At 45.0% G+C, this 23,852-nt stretch overlaps 1 protein-coding gene across 1 annotated transcript; it reads left to right on the top strand.

Annotated features, from left to right (window-relative positions):
* The first annotated feature begins 1,786 nt into the window (after nucleotides 1-1,786).
* On the top strand, nucleotides 1,787-23,352 carry PINK1 (PTEN induced kinase 1). The gene is made up of 8 exons (XM_074975806.1): nucleotides 1,787-2,133; nucleotides 8,152-8,466; nucleotides 9,788-9,891; nucleotides 13,373-13,555; nucleotides 14,306-14,469; nucleotides 18,619-18,746; nucleotides 20,657-20,893; nucleotides 21,336-23,352. The coding sequence occupies exons 1-8, from the start codon at nucleotides 1,831-1,833 to the stop codon at nucleotides 21,594-21,596; spliced, it is 1,695 nt and encodes a 564-aa protein (XP_074831907.1). The 5' UTR covers nucleotides 1,787-1,830; the 3' UTR covers nucleotides 21,597-23,352.
* Nucleotides 23,353-23,852: the final 500 nt, after the last annotated feature.

Below are 23,852 nucleotides of genomic sequence, written 5' to 3'. Positions count from 1 at the left end.
GATCCGAACAAAAATGGGTTAATTTTTTAATCATGAAGCACTGTTGGATAGTTACCTATTATTGTCAATGTCCAAACAGAATAAATGTGGTCACTCATTACTAAGTCTACTGCTCATTAAACTGCTGCTTTGTTACAGAACAGAGCCACATACAACTATGTGGTTTTAGTTTTTAGGCATTTAAAGGAAAAGAAAACAAAGTAATACAGTTTTTAAGCTACATACGTGGCCATGCCTTAAGTAACACATAACATGGAGCAATGATCCCAGGTGCAACGACAGCATATACAGTAGTAATATATTCACAGGGCACCACACATTAGGCACTGAACATGATCAATACTCAGGGCAACAGAGCATATGCAGAGTACATGGCAGCATGAAACATACACAATCCACACCCAAGGAAGAACATACCAGGCAGAGTCTGCAATCCACAAAAAGGATGACACAGAGCATATAGGGTACACATTCAACGTCCAGGTCTACACGTATCATGTGCAGTACACAGTTCATAACCAGAGCAACATCCAGCTGCATGTAGCACACACAACCTGTTCCTGGAGTAGCGCATACACCATGCAGAGCATATAACCAGTGTTCAGACTGACATACAGTATCATGCCTGGCACACACTAGCTGTACTCAGAGTAACACATGCACGACATGCCGGATGCCCAGCTGCTACGAGAGTGACACATACCAGGCTAATCACACAACCCATATGAAGAGCGACATACACATCAAGCCCCAAATTCACCCATACGCACAGTAACACAAACATTGGGCCAAACACACAACCTGTATACCAGGTGACACACACACCATGACCAGTAGACAACCTCTGCGCTGTGCTTGGTCCATATCTATAGTGACACACCCACACCCCTTACCCAAAGTCTCTCAAAGAGAAAGACAGAGCACCTGCAGTGACACAAACACCCCCCATGCCACACACATGGCACCAGCAGTGACACATGCACTCCCACACTCTCCATGCCCACTGCGACCACCCCCTAAACACACACATGGTGCCCATAATGATCCCCCCACAACACACACACAGCACCTTCAGTGGCACACACACACATACACAGCACCCATAGTGATCCCCCCACGGCACACACACACAGCACCTTCAGTGGCACACACACACATACACAGTGCCTATAGTGATCCCCCCACAACACACACACACACAGCACCTTCAGTGGCACACACACACATACACAGTGCCTATAGTGATCCCCCCACGGCACACACACACACAGCACCTTCAGTGGCACACACACACATACACAGTGCCTATAGTGATCCCCCCACAACACACACACACAGCACCTTCAGTGGCACACACACACATACACAGTGCCTATAGTGATCCCCCCACAACACACACACACACAGCACCTTCAGTGGCACACACACACATACACAGTGCCTATAGTGATCCCCCCACAACACACACACAGCACCTGCAGTGACACACACAGTGCCCATAGTAATCCAACCCACAACACAAGCACATGGCACCTGCACGCGCGCACACACACACGCACACACACACGCACACGCACACGCACACAGTGCCCACTGTGACCCCCCCAACAAGCACATAGCACCTGCAGTGACACACACCAACTGCCCATAGTGATCCATCTCACACGCGCGCGCGCGCACACACACACACACACACACACACACGCACACACACACACACGGCAGTGACGCCCCGCCCGCGTCCGTAGCCGGCCCCGCCCCGCTCTACGTCACAGGGGCGGTCCCGGGTCAGCAGGGCCGGGCCGGGTGGCGCTGCGACGCCGAGCGGCCATGGCGCTGCGACAGGCTCTGGGCCGCGGGCTGCAGCTGGGCCGGGGGCTGCTCCTGCGCTGGGGGCCGCCCCGGCCGCCGCCCGCCCCCGCGCTGCTCGCCCGCTCGCTGCCGCTGCCCGCCCGCTACCGCTTCTTCCGACAGTCCGTGGTCGGGCTGGCCGGCCGGCTGCGGCGGCAGCTGCTGGCGCGGGGCCCGCGGGGGGCCCGGGGCTTCAGCCTGGCCTTCGGGCTGGGGCTGGGGCTGCTGGAGCAGGGGCTGGAGGAGCAGAGACAGGCCGCCTCCGCCTGCCGCGACATCCAGGTGCGGGCCCGGCCCCGGCCCGGGGAGTGTTGGGGGAGGGGCTGGGAGCCCCCCCGGGGTAAAGTGGGGGCCACCCCCGGGGTAATGTCGGGGGAGGGGCCGACCCGGCGATGCCCCCTCTCAGATCCTGGAGGGGTCCCCGGTCCCAGCCCCTGAGAAAGGCCTGGCAAGGTGTGGGGACGCAGGGTTGTAAGCTGGGTGACATATGCTGGCTGGCTGTGCCTGGAGGAGATCCCTTGTGGGGGGGGTGTGTTGTTCTGGTGGACCAGGGGATGATTCACTCAGATACTGTCCTACAGAGCCTGACACCTGCCAGGTGGGCCCCAGGTGCGATGGAGGGGCAGGGTCCCAGAAAAGGAAATCCCAGGTAGCCTTCTGGGCGCCTCTGGGAAGATGTGGGCTCCCCCATGGGTTGTTCTGACAAGGTACCAGCTGCAGAGGATCAGTGCGGTGTGGGGTGTAACCTCATACGTACAGAAGCCTAGGAAGTGGGACAGCAGGAGTCTGACCTGCAGGGCCAAGGGCTGACATAGCACTGAGATCCCACCCTCCTCAGTCTCAACACTAGCCGGGGGCCCTAGAGGCTGTAGGACTAGCACGCTGCCAGGGTGTCCTGGGGGAAGCTCGGTGCTGCTGAAAGTAGAGACTGACAGTCATGGGGCTATCAGACTGGCACCTTTCACCAGGTCTGATTCCACATCTGTAAAATCTTCTCTCTTTCTATCTTTTTGAAGAGGCTTTTTCCTTTTCCTCTCTTTCAGTCCCCCCACTACTTCCTCACACATCATTTCATAAACTTGTTCCCCCTCATCTCCTTACATACCTTCCAGTTTATTTCAATGAGTATTAGTTAAGCTAATGAGAGTGGCTAAACACAGTTACTTTAATTAAATCGGTTTAACTTTAGTGAAACTTGTGGCTTTATATGTCTGCCGGACCATGCGCCCTGGTGTTGTAGCCTCATCCCTGCATATAGATTCCTAAATCCACACAGATCCTCTTGTAGGGTTAGTGCTTTCCTTTCCTTTCTAAAATATACTTTTGTCACAGAGGTACGGGGTTTGATCTGCCCGCAACCTGTCACCAATCTTCTGGGACTGACCCTGTTGATGTGCCATGCCCCAAAGACCCACACAGTTCTGCAGGAATACACCCCTCGACTCTTAAGACTGGGACTTCAGCACCACTGCTCCTCATCTTTATGATTTCCTGCAAGGAATCCAGCCAAGCCAGACTCCGGTGGGGTGGGGTGGGGGGAGAGGGGTTTGTATTATAACCCTCTAGGGCCCAGTGCTACAGAATCTGGAAGTCCCTAGGTTAGCACAGAGAAATGAAGTTAAACCATATATAATCCACCCTAGTCAAGCCAGCCAAGCTATGATGGACTCCTCTGGCTGTCTCCTGGTGTTCCACTTTTGTCTCCCCAGGCCAGGCTCTCATTCTTCCGGTCATCTGACATTTTGCTCTCAATCTCAGTTCCCAGCCCCTACCTGCCATAGTTTCCTGCTAAGTACTGGTTGCTCAGTGGGTTGGGGCATCTCTTTGTCTTGCTGTGTCCTCTGTTGATTTGGACCAGTTTGAGCCTGTTTTTTTTTTTACGGACTATATTCGTTTTCACCCCCTTCATCCCCCAGCAAGGAGGTACACTTGCACCTCCTGTCTCTTGTCTTGTTTCAAGAGCTTTGTTAACCCTGTTGCACCCATCAGGTAGCAATGCTACACTCAAAGGGAAACTGAGGGTTCCTTGGGTGTCATAAAAACATTACAGAAAACTTCCTGCTTTGTCACGTGTTTATTCAGTGTCTTAATTCTTTTGTAATACCTGATCGTGTTCTATCCCTCTCATTTTTGTCTCTTGACATCAACCTGCAAAGTTTTTCCTTCACTGATTCTCTCTCCCCAACCATTATTTTCAGCTGACACAAAACCTTCCAGGCAATGGCATTCTATCTACCGTTGTTCTTAATTAGGTTTTATTTTTAAACATTATTTTATACGTTTAGTGAAGGAAGAAAGCAAAAAAATCTATCCAGACCTTTCTCTGCAGACTTTCTCTGCTTATATTGTTAATGAATGAAATGTGGGTTTTTTTCACCTCTTCTGGTCACATGCGTTTATTTTTCTGTAGTACTGTTTGAAAGGCACCTTAAACTAAAAAGTATGTTGGTGGCAGATTGTAAGATGGCTTGAATATACTGTCTATAAGTTGTAATGAATCCAGGACTCTGACTGATTTCTTAGAACATGGACCTGTTTTCTAATGTTGGTACTTTCTTACTTTAACGCCTGTACTCTGAGTGGAGCACAGGTCATCTACAAGTCTCCTCCACTTCACTCTGTCTTGGGACAAAACTTCTAGCTGACTCCAGGAGTAGCCCAGTTGTTGTCCTTCAGACTCAGTAGATCATCTGCTTGTTGTCTGAGGTCTTCCTCTTTTGCATTTTCCCTGTGGGTTGCATGTGACACCTTGGGGGACTATGCTGGATGATGGTTTTCTGAGAGTGTAGCATAACCATCCCCACTTTCTTCTCCTGATTTGAATGTCAAGTGGTTCTTGCCATGCTCTTTTCCAAAGCTCCTCATTTGGGGCAGTGTCTTGCCAATTGATGTGAAGAATTATGAGTGTCTGTAGCTTGTGATTTGAAGACTTTTTAGTATGCCAGGTCTTGCGTCCATACAAGAGCACACTCTTCACATTTGTATTGAAGATCCACAGTTCTGTCTTAACAGATATTCTTTGTAGCTCCATATGGGATGGAGAATCTTGAATGCAGCTGTTTGCTTTCCCTATCCTGGCACTGATATCCTTGTCTGTTCTTCCGTCTTTGCCCATCATGCTCCACATCTTCCAGGTCATCCTTTCTTAGTGTGATGGTGCTGTTTTTGGACTGGTCAATCCTCTTTGTCGTGGTCTTTCCCTTGTTAATGCTCAGTCTAGTCATTGAGGCAGTTTTGTTTAGTGTTGTGACCTTGTCTTCCATGCTTTCATGTTGGTGTGAAAGAAGGACAACACTGTCAGCAAAATCAATGTTCTCTGTTTGACATGTGTCCACTGAATGCCTTGTTAATGGCCATCCGTTGTCCTGCTCATAATCCAGTCCATTGTGATCAAGAACAGGAGAGGTGACAATAGGTGCTCTTGTTGCACTCCTCAGAGTATACTGAAGGATTCTGTCAAGACACCATTGTGAAAAACTTGGCATGCTGAGGGTTCATATGTTGAATGAATCAGGTTAATAATTTTGGATGGGATGCCCCCGTATTGCGGCAGCTTATCTGGGAAATGCTGGGAAGTCTTTTTGAAGTCTGAGAAGGTTAGGTACAGGGGGAAGTTCCACTCAAGCAACTGTTCTGTAATCACTCCGAGAGTTGCTATTTGGCCAGTACAAGATGTCTCACTTTGGAAGCCAGCCTGTTCTTCCCTGAGCTGTTCATGAATGTGTGTCTTCATTCTCTCCAAGAGAATCCTATTGAACGCTTTTGCTGGACTAGACAGTAATGTGATGCCCCTCCAGTTCTTACAGTCCTTCAGGTTGCCTTTCTTTGTTTCCAGTCTTGTGGGATCTCCTTAGTGTCCCAGATTTTTGCAAATAGATTATACGTGATGTTGACTGATGTCTCACCACAGGGGATGGTGTTTGGACCAGGTGCTTTTCTGCTTTCCAGGTGGGCAATGGCTTTTCTGATTTCTTCTTTTGTAGTCTGCTGCTGTTAATTTGCAGAGCTGTATTTGCTGGTGGTAACTCTGAGACTCCATGCAGGCAGGGTGGTTCAGCAGCTCTTCAAAGTGTAGCTTCCATCTACTGAGCCGCTCACTTGGGTTTGTTAGCACACGCCCCTTTTTATCCTCTACTGGCTGATCCACTGTACACCGTGATGTGGCTAGCTTCCATGTGATGTCATACAGCTCTTTCATTTTCTCCGTCCTGCAGCTTGTTTTGCTTGTTTTGTAAGGATTTCCACAAGGTTCTACTTGTGCTGTTTTACAGCCTTTTTAACTTCTCTATTGGCTTCTGCATACACTCTCTGAGCTTCTGCCTTGGGTGCTCTTGTTTTGTTGTTAATTGCTGCTTTTCTGTCTTTTTGTTCCTTTACTTTTCTCAGAGTTTCTGCTGTGATCCATTCTTTGTGACACCTTGTCCTCTTTCACAGTGTTTATCGCAGGTCTCTTTCTAGGCTCTTTTGGTGTTTTCCCAAATTTATTCCGCAGTAGCATTTCCCAGATAAGGTTTGTCAGAAATGCATGTCTGTTGGACAGCTCCTCTTGGAAATCAGCTCTTGTCTCCTAAATTCTTCAGTTGTTCCATGTTGAATCTCGGTCCTGGCTTGGTCACTTTTATTGTGTACCTTTTGAGCTTGAACTTGAGTTTTATTGTGACCGGATAGTGGTCTGAACCTACATCTGCTCCTCTTCTTGCTTGGATGTTCTGCATCGATCTTCTATAAGAACTGCTGATACAGATGTAATCAGTCTGGTTTTTTGCTTGATGGTCTGGTGAAACCCAAGTGACCTTATGGATTCTTTTGTGTGGAAAAACACTACCACCTATCACCAACTGACTGAAGGAACAAAAGTCACTCAAGCATCTTCCATTTTCATTCATGTCACCTAGGCCTTCCTTTCCCATGGTCTATTCTCTGCCTGTATTTATGTTTCCAATTTTTGCACTGAAGTTGCCCATCAAAATCAAGATATCCTCTTTTTTTTTTTTCTGGTTCACACCACTTTGTAGGTTCTCATAGAAGTCTGTTTTATATTCCTCAGCTGCTTCATTGGTTGGTGCATAACATTGCACAATCAGTACCTTCTGCACTTGGTGTAGAATCTGGGTGTGATGACGTGTGATGATACTGCTGTCCACTTCATTAAAGCACTGGATGGCTCTCTTGATAACATCAAGCCCATGCCTCCTGCTTGTGGTGTGCCCACTTCATGTTCTGAGTAGATGAGAGTTTCACCTGTTGTCAGGCGTAGCTGCTCAGATTGTGTCCATCTTGTCTCTCACAAGCCCAAAACTGCAAGCTTGTACTGTTTCATCTCCTCGGCAATCTGTGCTGTCTTCTCTGCTTGATACATGGTTAGAGTGTTACACGTACCCAATTGGGTGGTTGTCCTGGATGAGAGAAGGGTCATATGTGAGGCAGCTTCTTTTCGGCTTTCCCTACCATGCCTCATGCTGAATCTGTGCAGATTGCCATCTCCTCCTAAGACTTGTGTAGTTGTAGGATTCTTTGCAGATATTTCTGTAACGCTTTTTTTTTTAAACAGATATAGTTGTTAACCTTAACGCAACCTCATTAACCTTGGGGAGAGGTGATCCAAATTTGTCTGGTCTCTACCCCTTGACCTGTCCAGTTTGGGTGACCCTTCCCGGAGCTGTAGCTCCCACTGGCGCAGCTCTCCAGGTCTTTGAGATGCACAAGCCACTTCACCACAACAAGGAATGGACCATGGGAAATAGGATATCTATATCCCATCAAAACCCTGGTAGCGTAGAGACCTGCAAAAGAGTTTTTTTTTCTCAGCACAACTGATCACTTGGGCATGCAAAGTGAGAGATACTGGCAAAAGCATTTTTATGGTGGTATAAATATGACTGTAATAGGGCTTTTGCTGGCGGAGAAAATTGCAAAAAAACAAACAAAAAAAATTAAAATGCTACATAACATTGCTCTGCCAGCAAGAGTTTCTAGTGTGGACCTGGCTGCTGTCCCTTCACTTATAAGGTGTGAATTATGATTTATCTACCTTACCTTGCTACGGTGAGGCTTAGTGTTTATAAAATGTTAGTGAGGCTAAGTTTGTAAACTGGGTCTGTCGAAGTGCCCAAGTGGATAGTAGTTTACCATAATAGAAGATGCCAAGCTTTCTAGTGATGTTTATGCTGCCACGTGGTAAGTATATATATTTGGATGCACACCTGGGAACACAGACAATAATATAATTTAACATAGCTAAGTAATTCTCTTTTTTTGAAGTGTTTTGAAAAATTGAGTGATTTTTCATTTCCTTTTCAGACAATATTTGTCAGAAGGAACAAGCCACTGAAAGATCCACTGAGCTCTTTCCGCTTTCAGGGCTTCAGACTAGAGGAATACCTTATTGGGCAACCCATTGGGAAAGGATGCAGTGCTGCTGTGTATGAAGCAGCTATTCCTTTGTCTTCCAACTACCAAAAAAGTGAAGACCGTAAACCTTTAGAAGGGAAGAGTCCAGATACACGATGGGAGGATCATGGTTCGTTTATCCAGGCTGCAGAAGAGAAACCAGCACAAGCAAACCAGCAAAGAGCTGCTTTCCCATTAGCTATCAAAATGATGTGGAACATTTCGGTAAGGAGTTATTCTTTAATTTTTCTGTTTGTCATTTGCGAAGTCTGAGTGAAATGTTTACCACAGAGGTGTTGAAAGCTCTCCTTATTTTGTGCACGATTAGTAGGTTGGAGCAATGTTGTTGGAATATAGCAATGGAAACACAGGTTGTTAATGAACAGTCACACAGCGAGTTAATTATTGCTCATCAAACACTCTTCCTACGGGAGTCAGCATCAGCATGACGTGTGCCATTGCAGGTTTGTCAGTTGTTTCCTGATGATATTGACAATATTGTCTGAGAAAAATGTTTTATTTTTAAGAGAAATTTTTAAGGATGAGAAGGAAATGGAAAAAAAAAACATAGCTTAAGAATTTTGAAGAATCTCTGTTTTCAGAGATATTCCAGGATAAAACTTAGATGTCCATTTCCTGGGGATAATTTAAGGGTGAAGCCGGCAATGCTGCATGTTATCTAGATAGCTGAATTATGCATTGGAGGCCCATCGTGATTAGGGGGTAGACCAGGTCTCTCTTCATAGGTTTCTTCCAGTCCAACTGAGTCTGTGGTGAGGTGCACCCTGAAGTAACTATCCTAGAGATTGAGAGAGCTATGATTCTTTCTCTGTGGAAAATTTACTGTACCTGCTCCAGTCTGCAAGGAGCTGAACATGAGAAATCTCCCAAATTAGTGATTCCTTAAATCTGCTGGGGTTTATAGGTTTCTTTTAAAAGACAGGAGGGACGATTATAATTCTCTAGTCTGACCTCCAGTATAACAGGCCATAAAATTTCTCTCAATAATGCCACACAAATCCATATCTTGTAGCTGAACTAGCAAATATTTTTAGAAAGACAGCCAGTTTTATTTTGACAGTTTCAAATTATGAGGTACCCGCTACAGGTTGACCCTCTGGTCCAGCACCCTTGGACTCTGACCGGTACTGAATGAGAAAATTGGGAGACCACAGGAGGTCACTACTGTCTAGCAGCATCACCAGCACTTCCACTGCCTTAGAGATAAATAACAGCACAGAACACTGAGTGCCAGTACTGGTGGCTGCTCACAAACTTGATGGGACCATGGGCGACTTGGCCACACGCATAAGTGGTCATTGGGCTAGCTAAAATCATGCCAAATTATGGATGTTGCTGAGTGAGAGTGTGCCGGAATAGAAAAGTTCAGCCTGTACACTCTTGCTATTAAAAATTACCCCTTATTTCTAGCCTGAGATTACATAGCTTCAACTTCAGTGTTATCTGCTTCAAATTTTATTATTTAGATTGGGTGGTTTGAAAGCTCAGCTTTGAACACAATGTTCTATGCAATTACTGTTTGTAGGCTGGTTCTTCAAGTGAAGCTATCCTCAGCACCATGAGACAGGAGCTCATTCCAGCAAGCGATGCTGCGTTATCTGGGGAATATGGAGCTGTTGCTTGCCATAGGTATGTTTTATTAGAGGATCCTTTTTGATACTTAAAAGTGCTCAGGTACACTTTACTAACATGTTTTAGGAACACGGTTTATTATAAGCATTTACGACACTCCTAAATTTCCAATATGAAAAGTTTGAAAATCAACTCCCCCTTTCTATCAAGACCTGAGCTCATGGTACTGTGTTCCATACGGAGCCATTGCCATCAATAAAATTGTTCCAAAAGATGGAATGGTACTGTTACATTCAGAATCTGAGGCACCTTTAATCCAAATCTCAATGTGCCTTACAAATTGTGCTCATGTAATTATACAACGTATGGAAACCATTTAATCAGACCTTGAAAATTCAGCAGTAGAGAACACAGGCATGTATAGCACAATATTATCTAATAGAGGAAGAAAAGAGAGAAACTGTGTCCACTTTATGCTACACAGGGAATTTAAAGAGAGCAGGATTTATATCACTCCAGATGGACCTTGGCTAGAACCCTGGGGATAATTCTTTCATGCTGCCCCCCCACCCGCCCCAAAAAAAAATGCTAGTGACCACAAGTGGTCAAAACATTTGTTGTATATTTCATTTAATTGATGGCACCTCCAGAAGTACGGTGTACCCTAAGCATGGTTTGGTAGAATTAGTTCAAAGTGACTTGGAGGAGATTAAATCACCATATCTGTTTTTTTTTTATTTTTTTTTTCTTCTTGTACAATGCTTAGCACAGTGGGGTCCTAGCCTAGGATTGGGGCTCATAGGTGCTAAGTACAAGTAATTAAACATAATATGTCAGTGAAGTTCACTCAAAACCGACCAGAAATAAAGGCGAAAATAGCTTTCTCTGTTTTCACATGCTGAGCTAAAAGAAGACTAAATAAATACAAGAAAGTAAATTAGAATTTTAAAATGATTAAAAATATTTCATGTTTTGTCACCTAAGATATGAACACAGAAAAGCTTTTCTTAAAATATTTTTTAAAAAGTCTACAAGCATTTTTTTCCAGTTTAAACATTGTAGTCCACAATCCAGTTAATCTGTTTGAAATTTCAAATACACCATTGCTCCTAGTACAAATGAACAATAAACGCTGGCTGGTATGTAGCTAGCATAGAAACAGGGCAAGTCAGAGCGGTGACCAGGAAGGCTTTGGCCTCAATCTCAAAGTGGGGCTCAGATTCAGACACTTGTTAATTTTTTGGCATTTGATAAGTTTTGCAACTTGTTTTTATGCACGTCCCTCAATAACAACAAATTTAACCTCTCTAGCCCAGTACTCTTGGAACCTGACCAATGTCAACCAGAGAATTTGCTGACCCACAAGAGGTCAACATTCTCTAGCAGCATACTTCCACTGCTTCCTGAGCTCTTAGAAGACATTTAGAAGTAAATTAGAGCTAAATAACAGCACAGAACACCAGGAGCCAGGGCTGTTGGCTATAAACAAACTTTATGGGATCACAGGAAACCTGGCCACACCCATGATCAGTACATATCTGCCTCATGAAAATCATGCTGGACCATCGGTGTTGCCAGACCAGAGTGGCTGGATTAGAGAGGTTTAACCTGTTGTACATTTGGGTAGAAAAAGGCTAGAAAAGCATTTATTAAATTAAAAAGAATATAAAATTAAGTCCCTCTCTTATTTTGGTGCCTTATGTTTTTTCATGTGTTGTTTATTTTTATTATGGCCCAGGCCTCTCTGGACATCTGAGAGGGCCTACCTAGAAGTGTAGCAGACAAACCAGACACACATTTTTTATTCCAGGGATGAGAGGAAAGAGAGATCAGTTTTGCTCCAGATACATGTACATAACACTCATTCATTTTAATGGGCATTTCCTGTGTAGGTCAAAGAATAGATTTCCTGGTCTGGTATCCCCTTGGTCTTGCTTCTGCTTCCAGTAATAAACTCATTTTTTTCAGTGCCAGCCCTAGATTTTTCCTTAATCTTACTGAGATCTCTTTCACTAAATCTACTCTTAATAATGTAGAACACTAATGCTTAAAGTTTATTTTGGAATAAAGTAAAGAGTTACATTTTCTTTTAATCATTCTAGGTGGGGCTTATTTTCTAATGTAGAGAACTGTTGGGTCATGTTCAGCAATCACATTTGTGAAAATTGATTTCTAGATGTAATCTTCTTTTAATAGCGGGTGAAACAAATGTTTTGAGTGCCCTCTAATGGTGCGACGTTAAACTACCTTGTAAGAAAGGGGTTGATTGTTCAGGGTTATTGGAGGAAGGGGATCTAACACATTCTGTGGAAAAAGCCAAACTGCAGTTTTAATTATGGTCAGTGGATCAGGGTCTGTTTACCACCCTCAGTGTGCAGTGGATTGCCCCCTAATAACAGGTAAAAGTGGGGATTTGCATGAAGTCTGAGCCATACAAACAGATGCTGGTGCCTGCGTGGAGCCCTGTTTATCTCAATGAGACTGCATATAGTCAATGAGGCTAGTTTGTGGAGCCCTGTTGAAGTCAGTGGTGTTTCATGTTTGTATGTGGGAACCTGTCTGTATGGATTAATTTGAAGGATTGGGGCCTTGATTAGGAAAGTTTCAGTTGAGTAGTTGTGAGAATTGTTTGTCATCTTATGGGACCCAGAGCTTTCCGTTGGGGATGTAAAATACTGTTTAATTAGTTAACTGATTACACGTGATGTTACAGCAGCTGCTCTGAGCAGCTGATTTGCCCAGGCTTGTGGTGGACAGGGGGACTCCAGGTAGTCAGAGCAGCTGCTGTCAGTGTCAGGCCCCGCAGGACTGAACCAGTCTCCTGCCATTGGCAGGAGGGGAGCTGCTCCAGCTTCCACTGGTTAACCAGAACCAGTAAGCGTCACCCATTAAGGCTGATGCTTACCAGTTAACAAGATAACGTTTCATATCCCTACTTTCCATGTGTGAGTGAGATTGAGTATTTTTACAGAAACTTGTAAAGGTACAGTAAACTCTGTCTTAACTGGCATTCTGTCATCCGGAACTCTCAAATAACCGGCATTTTACTCATAAGTAAATTTTAGTTTTGTTTTCCATAAGCACAATATATTGAAAGTAAATACAAATAAATACAGCAAATACAGTATAAGATTACAATGTACAATATTCCTGTTGGTAAATAAAGTATTCTGTATACCTTTTTTGTTTGTTTCTTAATATCTAATCTTTTTTCTTTAGTGTTATGCATTGCTATGTATACATATCTTTTATCCAGAATATTTGAAACCTCCTGGTCCCAGGGCTGCTGGATATGAAAGAGTTTACTATACATCTTCTCAACTGTGCTTTGCAACCTGACTTGTACCTTGCCAGTGTTGTTGGCCTGAGAATGTGTTATAAACTCCGTTGAGATTCTTTAGGAGGAAAAAGTGCCATGTTGATGAAAAATACGTTTTTTATGAAGAATAAATGCAAGTGCCCCTGATTCACTATCCTACCCTAGCTGCTGGGTTTGAATTTCTTTGTCTGATGTGCTACATAAATTATGTTGAAACAGGCGATCTTTCTTTGGGAAGAAGAGGTTGGAACCTCATCCAAATATAATCCGGGTGATCCGAGCTTTTACATCCTCAGTTCCTCTGCTGCCTGGAGCTGATGTGGACTATCCAGATGTTCTCCCATTAAGTCTGAACCCCGGTGGCATCGGGCACAGTCGCACGCTGTTCCTAGTGATGAAGAAGTAGGTAAAGATGAACTTAAGGTTACTTTGACTTGACTGTGCTGTGAGACTGTGCATTGTGCTACTGCTAGGCAGGCCACAAAAGGCCTTGTGATGTCTTGGCCTGGCTTATTGCAATGGATCAAAGAATGTTTTAAAAAACATCCCTTTGTGATCTTTCCCCAGTTCCTGAGGTTTTAATTCTTGTCAAACAGTGAAGGCTAGTTGCTCTTTTTAATTGTTATTTTAATTATCTGATTTTAGAAATAGCAAACATTTTCCCAGTGTTTAGATATTCTGGTTCTCTAGTGTTATCTGCTCAGCTGTACACCAAGGCAAAGTTGAGACAAAAGTAATCATGTCCCTTCCCACCATGTTTGTCAGTTCTGCAATAGCAATTTTCCCTCTCTTATCTTTAAAACACAAAAGAGGATGCAGAAGAAAACCTCTGTAAATAAAATACCTAAGACATCTCATTGTACAGTCCACAGCCACCTGCTTTTAGAGAGGATTTCCAGTTCTGACAGTATGAAAGCCCCTATGGGGATGCCAGATCAGATGGTGTTTCGCGTGGCAAAACATGAGCAAATGTGTTTGCGTACTGGAGGTTGGGGGGTATTGGGTTGGTTCAGGAACGAGGGATGTTTAGAGACAAGTTACTAAAATTTAACAGTGAGTTATCTCCAGTCAGATGACAGTAATATTGAACTGAATATTTATTTGACAGTAGCAGAATACAGAATCAAGTATTGTCTTTTTCATGCTGTCTAGTTATCCATGCACCCTGCGCCAGTACTTGAGAGAGAGGAATTCCAATACCCATCTGAGCACAATGATGATCTTACAGTTACTGGAAGGTGTGGATCATCTTGTTCGACACGGAATAGCACACAGAGATTTAAAATCTGACAATATCCTGGTTGAATTCGATTCTGGTATGTGGCTTGCTGAGTCCAGTTGGCGGTGAATAGGGAGTATAAAAAAGTAATTTGATTTGTGCTGCTAAGTTATTTTGCTGCTTTTAAAAAATCACGTCCATGAGTATTTAATGAGGAAGAAAGTGAGCCTAACTGAGGGGTCAGCAATAATTTTAATGGGGGGCCATTCCAAGTTTTGGGGAAATGGTCATGGGCTGCCCTTTTCTGTGGAGGGAGTGTGGGCTCTGGAATGGAGGAGGAGTATAGATGGGATCTTGGAGTGGGGAACTGGTGTGCACAATAGGGTGTGCGGTCTGAGGAGTTTGGTTGAAGGGAGGGGCTTGTGACCTGAGGTCAGGGATCAGGGTTCAGGATCTGGGAGGATTATGGGTGCAAGTGTCTGGCCTGCGGATGGCGGGAGGGCGAGACAGCATCTGGGAGGGAGTTGGGTTGGGGTGCGAGAGGCAAGCTCTGGCTGGGCGTTGCTTACCTAAGTAGCTCCCAGGCATCAACACACTCAGACAGGCTTCCCTGCTGCCAGCAGCCCCAGCCCAAAGGCTGTTCCATGTGGTGCTTTGTGCTTGAGTGAGGGCTTTGTGCATCACCCCCCACCCTCAGCCAAAACCTTTCAGCTCCCATTGGTTGTTCTCCAGCCAGTAGGAGTTGAAAGATTTTGTCAGGGGCTGTACACAAAGCTCTCCCTTCTGTGTGCAGCCCAGGGGTGGGTTGCAGGCTAGATGTTAAGGGAGTTCTTTCTCCCTTCTGCTACATGCTGCTCTTGTGACATCTGGGAAAGTCATTTAGCCTGGCTGTGCCTTAGTTTTCCCGTCAATAAAATGAAGATGATGCTTCTCAGCGGGGTGGCTGGTGAAGGGAGAGGTGGGGGGAGAGAGTATCGGCCGTATGACAAAATCCCCACCCCCATCACTTATGCTTCCCCGCTTCATAGTGGTTTTGTGATGACTTGTTCAGTGTCTGTAAAATGCTTGGAGATCATCAGATGAAACCTCCTATTCAGGGACTGGTAACAAGCTATGTTGCAAAAATTACTAGGTGAATGCTTAAATGGAGTGCAGAAGAGCATGTATTAGCTTGCAGTACATTTGTGATGCTCCATTTCCGTGATTTCTCTCATTGTAACTTGCCAGGCAGCACTGAATGGTTTCTAAAATCCCACAGCGCAGATAGGTTAATGATATTGAACTTTTGGATCTGAGACCAGAGGGAATAACAATTGTTCTGCTGTCACTCTCTTCAACTGAAATTTTAATTACCTGAGCACTGTTTCAGCATGACTGAGATTTAAACAAATAGGCAACAACAGCAAGTGCCTAGATCAGTGTAATTAAAAAGCTGCCATGGATGATTTTTAGAGGTCCTGCCATAGCTTTCATTTTCTTGAAGGGGTCTTGTTAGAGCTCTACTGAATGCAGATGGTAATGATTCAAATTTTGATCTCTCTTAATCATTGTTTTGCAATGTTTGACTTCTCATCAGGAGAATAACCATTAACTAGCTCAAACATTTGCCAGCTCCCGCTCTGTATGTGCTACAGATTTAAAAAAAAAAAATCCAGTTTTCCCATCTCTGATTAATTCTTAACCTAGGGTAGCAAAATAATTTGTTAGGTGAGCTTTCGTGGGACAGACCCACTTCTTCAGACCATAGCCAGACCAGAACAGACTCAATATTTAAGGCACAGAGAACCAAAAACAGTAAGCAAGGAGGACAAATCAGAAAAAGATAATCACGGTGAGCAAATCAGAGAGTGGAGGGGTGGGGGGGAAGGTCAAGAATTAGATTGAGCCAAGTATGCAGACGAGCCCCTATAGTGACTCAGAAAGTTCCCATCACAATTTAAACCATGTGTTAATGTGGCGAATTTGAATAGAAAAGCCAGCTCGGCTGTTTCCCTTTCCAGAACGGTGCGATAATTCCTTTTCAGTAACACACATGCCTTTAGGTCATTGACAGAATGCCCCATTCCATTAAAATGTTGACTAACTGGTTTGTGGATCTGGAGTGTTTCGATGTCTGTTTTGTGCCCATTGACCCTTTGTGTAAGGGAGTTAGAAGTCTGTCCAATATACAAAGCATCTGGGCATTGTTGGCACATGATGGCATATATGATGTTAGTAGAGGAGCATGAGAAAGTGCCCGTGATTCTGTGAGTAACCTGGTTAGGTCCAGTGATGGTATTTCCAGAGAAGATATGCTTTCTCTGGAAATACCATCACTGGACCTAACCAGGTTACTCACAGAATCACGGGCACTTTCTCATGCTCCTCTACTAACATCATATATGCCATCATGTGCCAACAATGCCCAGATGCTTTGTATATTGGACAGACTTCTAACTCCCTTAGACAAAGGGTCAATGGGCACAAAACAGACATCGAAACACTCCAGATCCACAAACCAGTTAGTCAACATTTTAATGGAATGGGGCATTCTGTCAATGACCTAAAGGCATGTGTGTTACTGAAAAGGAATTATCGCACCGTTCTGGAAAGGGAAACAGCCGAGCTGGCTTTTCTATTCAAATTCGCCACATTAACACATGGTTTAAATTGTGATGGGAACTTTCTGAGTCACTATGGCTACGTCTACACGTGCACGCTACATCGAAGTAGCTAATTTCGAAGTAGCGACATCGAAATAGCCTATTTCGATGAATAGCGTCTACACGTCCTCCAGGGCCGGCAACGTCGATGTTCAACTTCGACGTTGAGCAGCCCAACATCGAAATAGGCGCAGTGAGGGAACGTCTACACGCCAAAGTAGCACACATCGAAATAAGGGTGCCAGGCACAGCTGCAGACACAGTCACAGGGCAGACTCAACAGCAAGTCGCTCCCTTAAAGGGCCCCTCCCAGACACACTTTCATTAAACAGTGCAAGATACACAGAGCCGACAACTAGTTGCAGACCCTGGGCATGCAGCATGGGTCCCCAGCTGCCGCAGCAGCAGCCAGAAGCCCTGGGCTAAGGGCTGCTGCACACGGTGACCACAGAGCCCCGCAAGGGCTGGAGAGAGAGTATCTCTCAACCCCCCAGCTGATGGCCACCATGGAGGACCCCGCTATTTCGATGTTGCGGGACGCGGATCGTCTACACGTTCCCTACTTCGATGTTGAACGTCGAAGTAGGGCGCTATTCCCATCCCCTCATGGGGTTAGCGACTTCGACGTCTCGCCGCCTAACGTCGATTTCAACTTCGAAATAGCGCCCAACACGTGTAGCCGTGATGGGCGCTATTTCAAAGTTGGCGCTGCTACTTCGAAATAGCGTGCAGGTGTAGACACAGCTTATAGGGGCTCGTCTGCATACTTGGCTCAATCTAATTCTTGACCTTCCCCCCCACCCCTCCACTCTCTGATTTGCTCACCGTGATTATCTTTTTCTGATTTGTCCTCCTTGCTTACTGTTTTTGGTTCTCTGTGCCTTAAATATTGAGTCTGTTCTGGTCTGGCTATGGTCTGAAGAAGTGGGTCTGTCCCACGAAAGCTCACCTAATAAACTATTTTGCTAGTCTTTTAAAGTGCTACTTGACTGCTTTTTGTTTTGATAGTGTATAGACTAGCATGGCTTCCTCTTTGTTACTTTTAACCTAGGGTGTCTTTTCTGAAGTCAGAGTGGGACTCTGCTAGATCTGGCACATCAGTCTGCTTTCTCTCATATCATCATACAGCAGCAGTTCTAATTCTTACACTGCATTTTTGTGTAGGAATATGCTTCTGTTCTTCTGTTATGCCCGTTTCACTCACTGGGTGTCCACATTATGATGGAAGCTGTTTAAATGAACATGAGTGTTTTGCTTCATGCAGCCTCAAAAACTGAAAGTGTGTGTGGAATATAGGTCCCAGGCTTTTGAATTTGCGAGAATCACTGAAATGTCTATGAAAACTGTCAGTAGCTAACTAATACTTGATACAAAGTAGTGGGCAAATGTTTTCCTTTACAAATGTCACCAATCTTCTCACTGGTACTACCAAAGAGAGAAAATGCAGGAATGGTTTATAGTACTATATTTTCCTGTAAGCAATGAGACTGCTTGTGATGATTAATAATCAGTTTTCTAATATGATGTCTGACATCTAATATGACCAGGTATTATACTGCACATCTTGATTGGATGTTAACTCTGTTAACCTGTGATGTTTACAGTTGGCTGTCCCTGGCTGGTGATCACAGACTTCGGTTGCTGTTTGGCAGATGAAAATATTGGGTTGAGATTGCCTTTCACCAACTGGTACGTGGATCGGGGAGGCAACAGCTGTCTTATGGCACCTGAGGTAGGTTCTCATGTGGACAAGTCTCAGGAATTGTGGCTTGTTTGATGTAGTTTACATACATGTGGTGCTGTTGGAAGTATAGGATTCAGTAAAGTTAATTAATATAAATAGGAGCAGGATTAGGTTCCAAGTAGTGGATCTGGGGCCCACAAATCTTCCCCTTTGCCCTGTACACACGCCTCCCCACAAGATGATAAATTTGAATGCCATTCCAACATGCCCGTAATAGTCAGCACTTGGTGAAACCCTCTTCATTATTGATTATGTAGCCATTTGTGTCTGGTACAATGCATGCTGATTTGTTATATGGGCTGTTGCAGGTTATTGTGGGTGTGGCACTGTCTGGCTAGTTTATCTTCCCTCAGGACTTCCAGCCATGGAGTGCCATTTCCGCTAGCATTGCTTAGCAGGCTGTCTCCTCCCCCCCTCCTGTGGAGAGCCTGTAGGCCACAGGGAGGGCTGCTGGGGCAGGGGGAAGCCCCAGGGTAGCCTGCAGGCAGTCCCCAGAGCCTATACCCCTCAGGCAGCTTGCACACTACAGCAGGTCTTTGGAGGAGTGCAGGCCTCCCCCATCCCAGCCTGGCTGCATTCCACCCACCCAGACAGCCTGTAGGCCACAGGGGGGCAGTTGGAGAGGGCAGTCCCCTGGAGCCTGGCCCCTTCACAGGCACCTTGCGTGGTGTGAGGGATGAGGAGCCTACTGGAGGTTGTAGCAGCCCTCAGAGCCTCCCTCTCACAGCCTGCGGGCTGAACGGGGGCCACTGGAGGCTTAGGGGCAGCCCCCAGAGCTTCATCCCCAGTTCAACAGGCTAAAGGCCATGAGCAGGTCTGCAGGAGGGAGGGGCAGCCCCCAGTTCCTGGTTCCCCCCGACTGCCTGTAGGCTGCAGGTGGTTGTGGAGGTGGGCGCAGCACCCGGAGCCTGGCCAGCCCCTGCAGTGCCCCACCAAACAGCCTGCAGGATGGAGGGGGCTAACGGAGGCTGGGGTTAGCACCCAAAGTGCTGCCTCTAAGACCAGTACAGGGTTGGGGCAGGGAACAGCTGGAGGCTAGGGTCAGCCTGCAGAGCACTGCTCTGCCCCCAGCAGACTGTAGGACTGGGGTAGCCACTACCACAAGCAAAATCCCTCCCTGAAGAAGCTGCAGGCGTGCGGGACGGCAGCAACGTGGGGGCTGCCCCCAGATTGCTGCTTCCCTAGGCTGCAGGCCGGGGTCGGGGGAGGCAAAGCTAGAGGCTGGGACCAGTCCACAGAACCCTAGATGCATGGTTCTGGGGGCTGCGTCTGACCTCCAGCACCCCTTCTGTGGCCTGCAGGCCATGGGAAGGATGCCCTCCCCCAGCATCTCCCTGTGTGGCCTGTCATAGGCTCTCCAAGGGTAGGGGGACAGCCTCTGGGTTTGGGGACTTATCTAGACTTTGTGACAGGCAAGTTGGTGGTGCCCCAGCCGTGCTGGCTTCCCTCTTGGTGCTGCAGATGCACCCACTGGCCACGCTCAGTATCACATCCCTCTTGTCTGTGCCCCTCCTTTTTGCCTCCCTCCTCCTTCTGCCCTCTCCCTCTCCATGTTCTGGGAAATCCTGGGATTTCAGGCATTTCCAACTTCCCAGGTGCGACCAAACCCCTGACCCTGGTTTAAGTTAGGGTAAGAGGAAGCTGCACACCAAGTTGTACATTTGTAGTTCTTATGGTTTAAGAGGAGTCCTGGGACAAATGTAGCGCAGACAGACTCTAAAATATACAGAGAGAGAAACATTAAGCTGGGTGCAATGGTTAGTCTGAGGTGAGAACTGGGTTGATGGCCATGGGAATGGCGACCTCATGCAAAGAAGAAGGTTTTATCAAAAGGTTAACCAAACTTGTGTATTTCTACTTTCCCAAACATTTCTTATGGTAATGTCTTCCTGATGCAGGTAATCACAGCAATACCTGGTCCAGGCGTCCTGATTGACTACAGTAAAACAGACGCATGGGCAGTTGGAGCGATAGCGTATGAAATCCTTGGACTGTGTAATCCTTTCTATGGCCAAGGAGGGTCCTCTCTGGAAAGTAGAAGCTACCAAGAAGACCAGCTGCCAGCCTTGCCAGATACCGTGCCCTTTGATGTGAAACAGGTGGTAAAGATGCTACTTCAGCGAGATCCCAAGAAGGTGAGACACCTTATGCCCATTGTCGTGAGTGGAGTATTAATAGGTTGTCAGTTGTGTAGCAGTCTCTTTCCTGAAAGTATTTTGACAGGACATTTGTGGTGTCCCTAGCACACTGCATGACAATGGTAAAGAACCTAAGCTCTGTGTTGATTATAATCATAGAAAACTACCATAGGGCTTCAATGAAACACTGAAGCAGTATAAAGATCTTGGTACCTGGCGCTTTTTTGCATATTATTGTGGTTGTATTGTAAAAGAGTGTCATGCAATGGAACTTGACTGAACTGGGAGCAACAGGCATCAAAAGCTTTTCAATTAGAAGTGAATATTCTGTGAGATAAGAAGATGTTTGGGAGCATTTCAGCAGTGTACCTCTTATGTGTGTGTTCTAACACCTTCCATGGTTCAGCAAGTTCAGCTAATCTTTCACTTCTCATTTCAGAGACCATCTGCTAGAGTTGCAGCTAACGTGCTGCATTTAAGCCTCTGGGGTGAAAATATTCTGGCCCCAAAGAGCCTGAAACAAGACAAGGTGATTAGCTGGCTTCTTCACCAATCAGCTGCCACTTTACTGATGGATGGACTGGTGGACAAAAGCAGGATAGAAACGAAGATGAAGATGTGCTTCTTGGGAAATCTGGAGTACGAAGATCTTTGGGAGGCAGCATTTTTACTGCTCTCTTGGAGAAACGGTTCTTTGTGAATGGCATCAATCTCTGTGCAGTAGCTAAATGGCATTTACTAAAAGCACTTAGGTATCTGCCTAACACTTCTATCTCTCTCGTAGCCTAATATACTTTAAGGAAAAAAAAATCTTCAGGCCTGGTCTGTGTGTTAGTTCGAGGTTGAGTTTGCCTAAAGAGAGCCTACCGAGGGTTGTCTTATCTGTAGAGGAAAAACTGCCTTGAGTTGTTTCTCCTATGATGAGATTTGGTGCAATTTGGAAAGTGTCTGAAGGCTGTCTGGTCAGCATCATTCACATCTCATAATTTAGATTTACTGCTTGAAGAAATTTCCTTTACAAAAGGATTGAGGCACTGAGGGAAGTATAAAGCAGCTGCTGTGTGCAGGGAAGCATAACAGTTGCGCTTTGGTTAATCATTGATTTTTTCTGTCTGGACTACAAAGGATGGAACAAAATGACATCTTTGTTTTCTTAAATTTGAAATCAGCATCATTCTTACTAAAATCGTTTTCCTCTGCAGCCATAGATACATTTTATTATAAAATGGAAACCTAGTGCATTGTGACTGAGCTGTTTATCTTGAGGAGTTCTGTCAGGAGCTTAAAGGGTGGGTTATGAAATACACAGCCAAAGTATTTAGCTAATTATACATAACAAGCTATAGGGATTCTTAGTACAGAATAACTAATTTCCATTTTCTGATTCAGTTGCTGTAACAACATCTTTATCCCTTTGAGGGCTCAAGCCAACTGTAATATCCAAATCTAATTTTCACAATTCAGGTTTGCAGTGCTAAAAGATCTCTGTAAGAGCTGAACTGGAATTCCAAGTCCAGATATCCCCAGGCTTTTGAGAAGTTTGGATTCATATTTTGATCTGAACTAAGCAATTCTGTTGCATCTCTGATCACAGCAGGTCAGTAATTGGACAATTGAGATTGTCAAGTGGCCTTTCAGAATGTGTATATCTAGTTCTTTCAATCAGACCTAAAATTCTCTCCTGGGACATCCGACTTCAGTATGCCCGGCTAAGAGAGAATTGCATAGTGTTTGAGAGAATGGCAAAAGAGGGCATGGAGTTAATGGCTCTTTCGGTAGTTATGCTTGACTGTGTTCCTTGTTATATATACATACATTTCTGTTTCACTACTAATGGTTATTCTTTGATTGCAAGGAGAACACTAATTTTTAAACAGCAACAACTGTATAGTGAAACTATCATCGGACTTATAGTGGTGGATTGTGGGTGTTCGAAGAAGTTAGGGACAAAGTTATTTTTCTTCTTCACGCAATAAAGTGGTGACTGCTATGACACGGAATGAATCTATGGATGTTACTTTGTCTGTGTACTGTACCAGGACTTAATGCCACAGTGAGCTGTGGCTTAATTCATGTTGCGACGTTGAAATTTACTCTACTGTTGCATGTTAAAATATTTGTTTGGAGGTGGTCCTGACAGGCATTATTAGCTCCTTCAAGTCCATTACATTCAGGAAACGAACGAAGCTTCATGATGGTTCAACATAGTCCTGAGTATTCAGGATATTTTCTTGATCACTTTTTTATGCTCTTATTTCTAAGAGATTATTACGACTATGTCATGAGAGACAGAGCTGTCAGTGAATCACCACAAAATAACATGCTGCCAAAGCAGGTAGGGTCTTTTAGTAGTTTTAAAATGTTTAGTAGTGGTTTATTTCAAGCATCTTTTCCATTCACTTGTAAGCTATAATGGAAATTGCAATTAAAAATTTTATTGCACTGGTGGAAATTTTCTCACAGAAATTTACAGCATTTTTTTTATAATGTAGCCACTGAAGTGTATGCTTTCATAGTCAACATATTAGAAGGTGAATCAGCTGACTAACAACCAACAGCCACTTTATTTGAATTTTTACAGGTCCCATAAAATAATAATATATGAATGGTCTCACACAGAAAGACCCACAAAAGGCACAGAATCTGGGAAGATTCAGGAAAATCAAAGTAAATCTTAGCCCTGGAAAAACAGATACCACAAACCCCTGATGAGTTAATGGTGTTTTGAGCACAGTGTGCCATCAGCAACAACCCCATAACTTGGTAGAGTTCAGTCTAGTTGTTTGCAGAGGGCATTGCCAAGAGGTTTTTTCTGCAAATGGGAACTCGGGGGTGAGCTCTGTCCCAGGCTAAAAGAGCTCTGGAGAAATTCACTGCACAGGTCCAAAAATCATAGTAGTTTACTATGGATTCTACACTCAGCCTAACAGGTGGTGGCTATGCTTCTACAACACAC

This window comes from Carettochelys insculpta, chromosome 23 (genome assembly GCF_033958435.1).
Source record: "Carettochelys insculpta isolate YL-2023 chromosome 23, ASM3395843v1, whole genome shotgun sequence".
NCBI classification, from domain to species: domain Eukaryota; kingdom Metazoa; phylum Chordata; order Testudines; family Carettochelyidae; genus Carettochelys; species Carettochelys insculpta.
The sequence above is the reverse complement of the archived record's forward strand: the minus strand, read 5'-3'. Positions and strand labels throughout refer to the sequence as shown.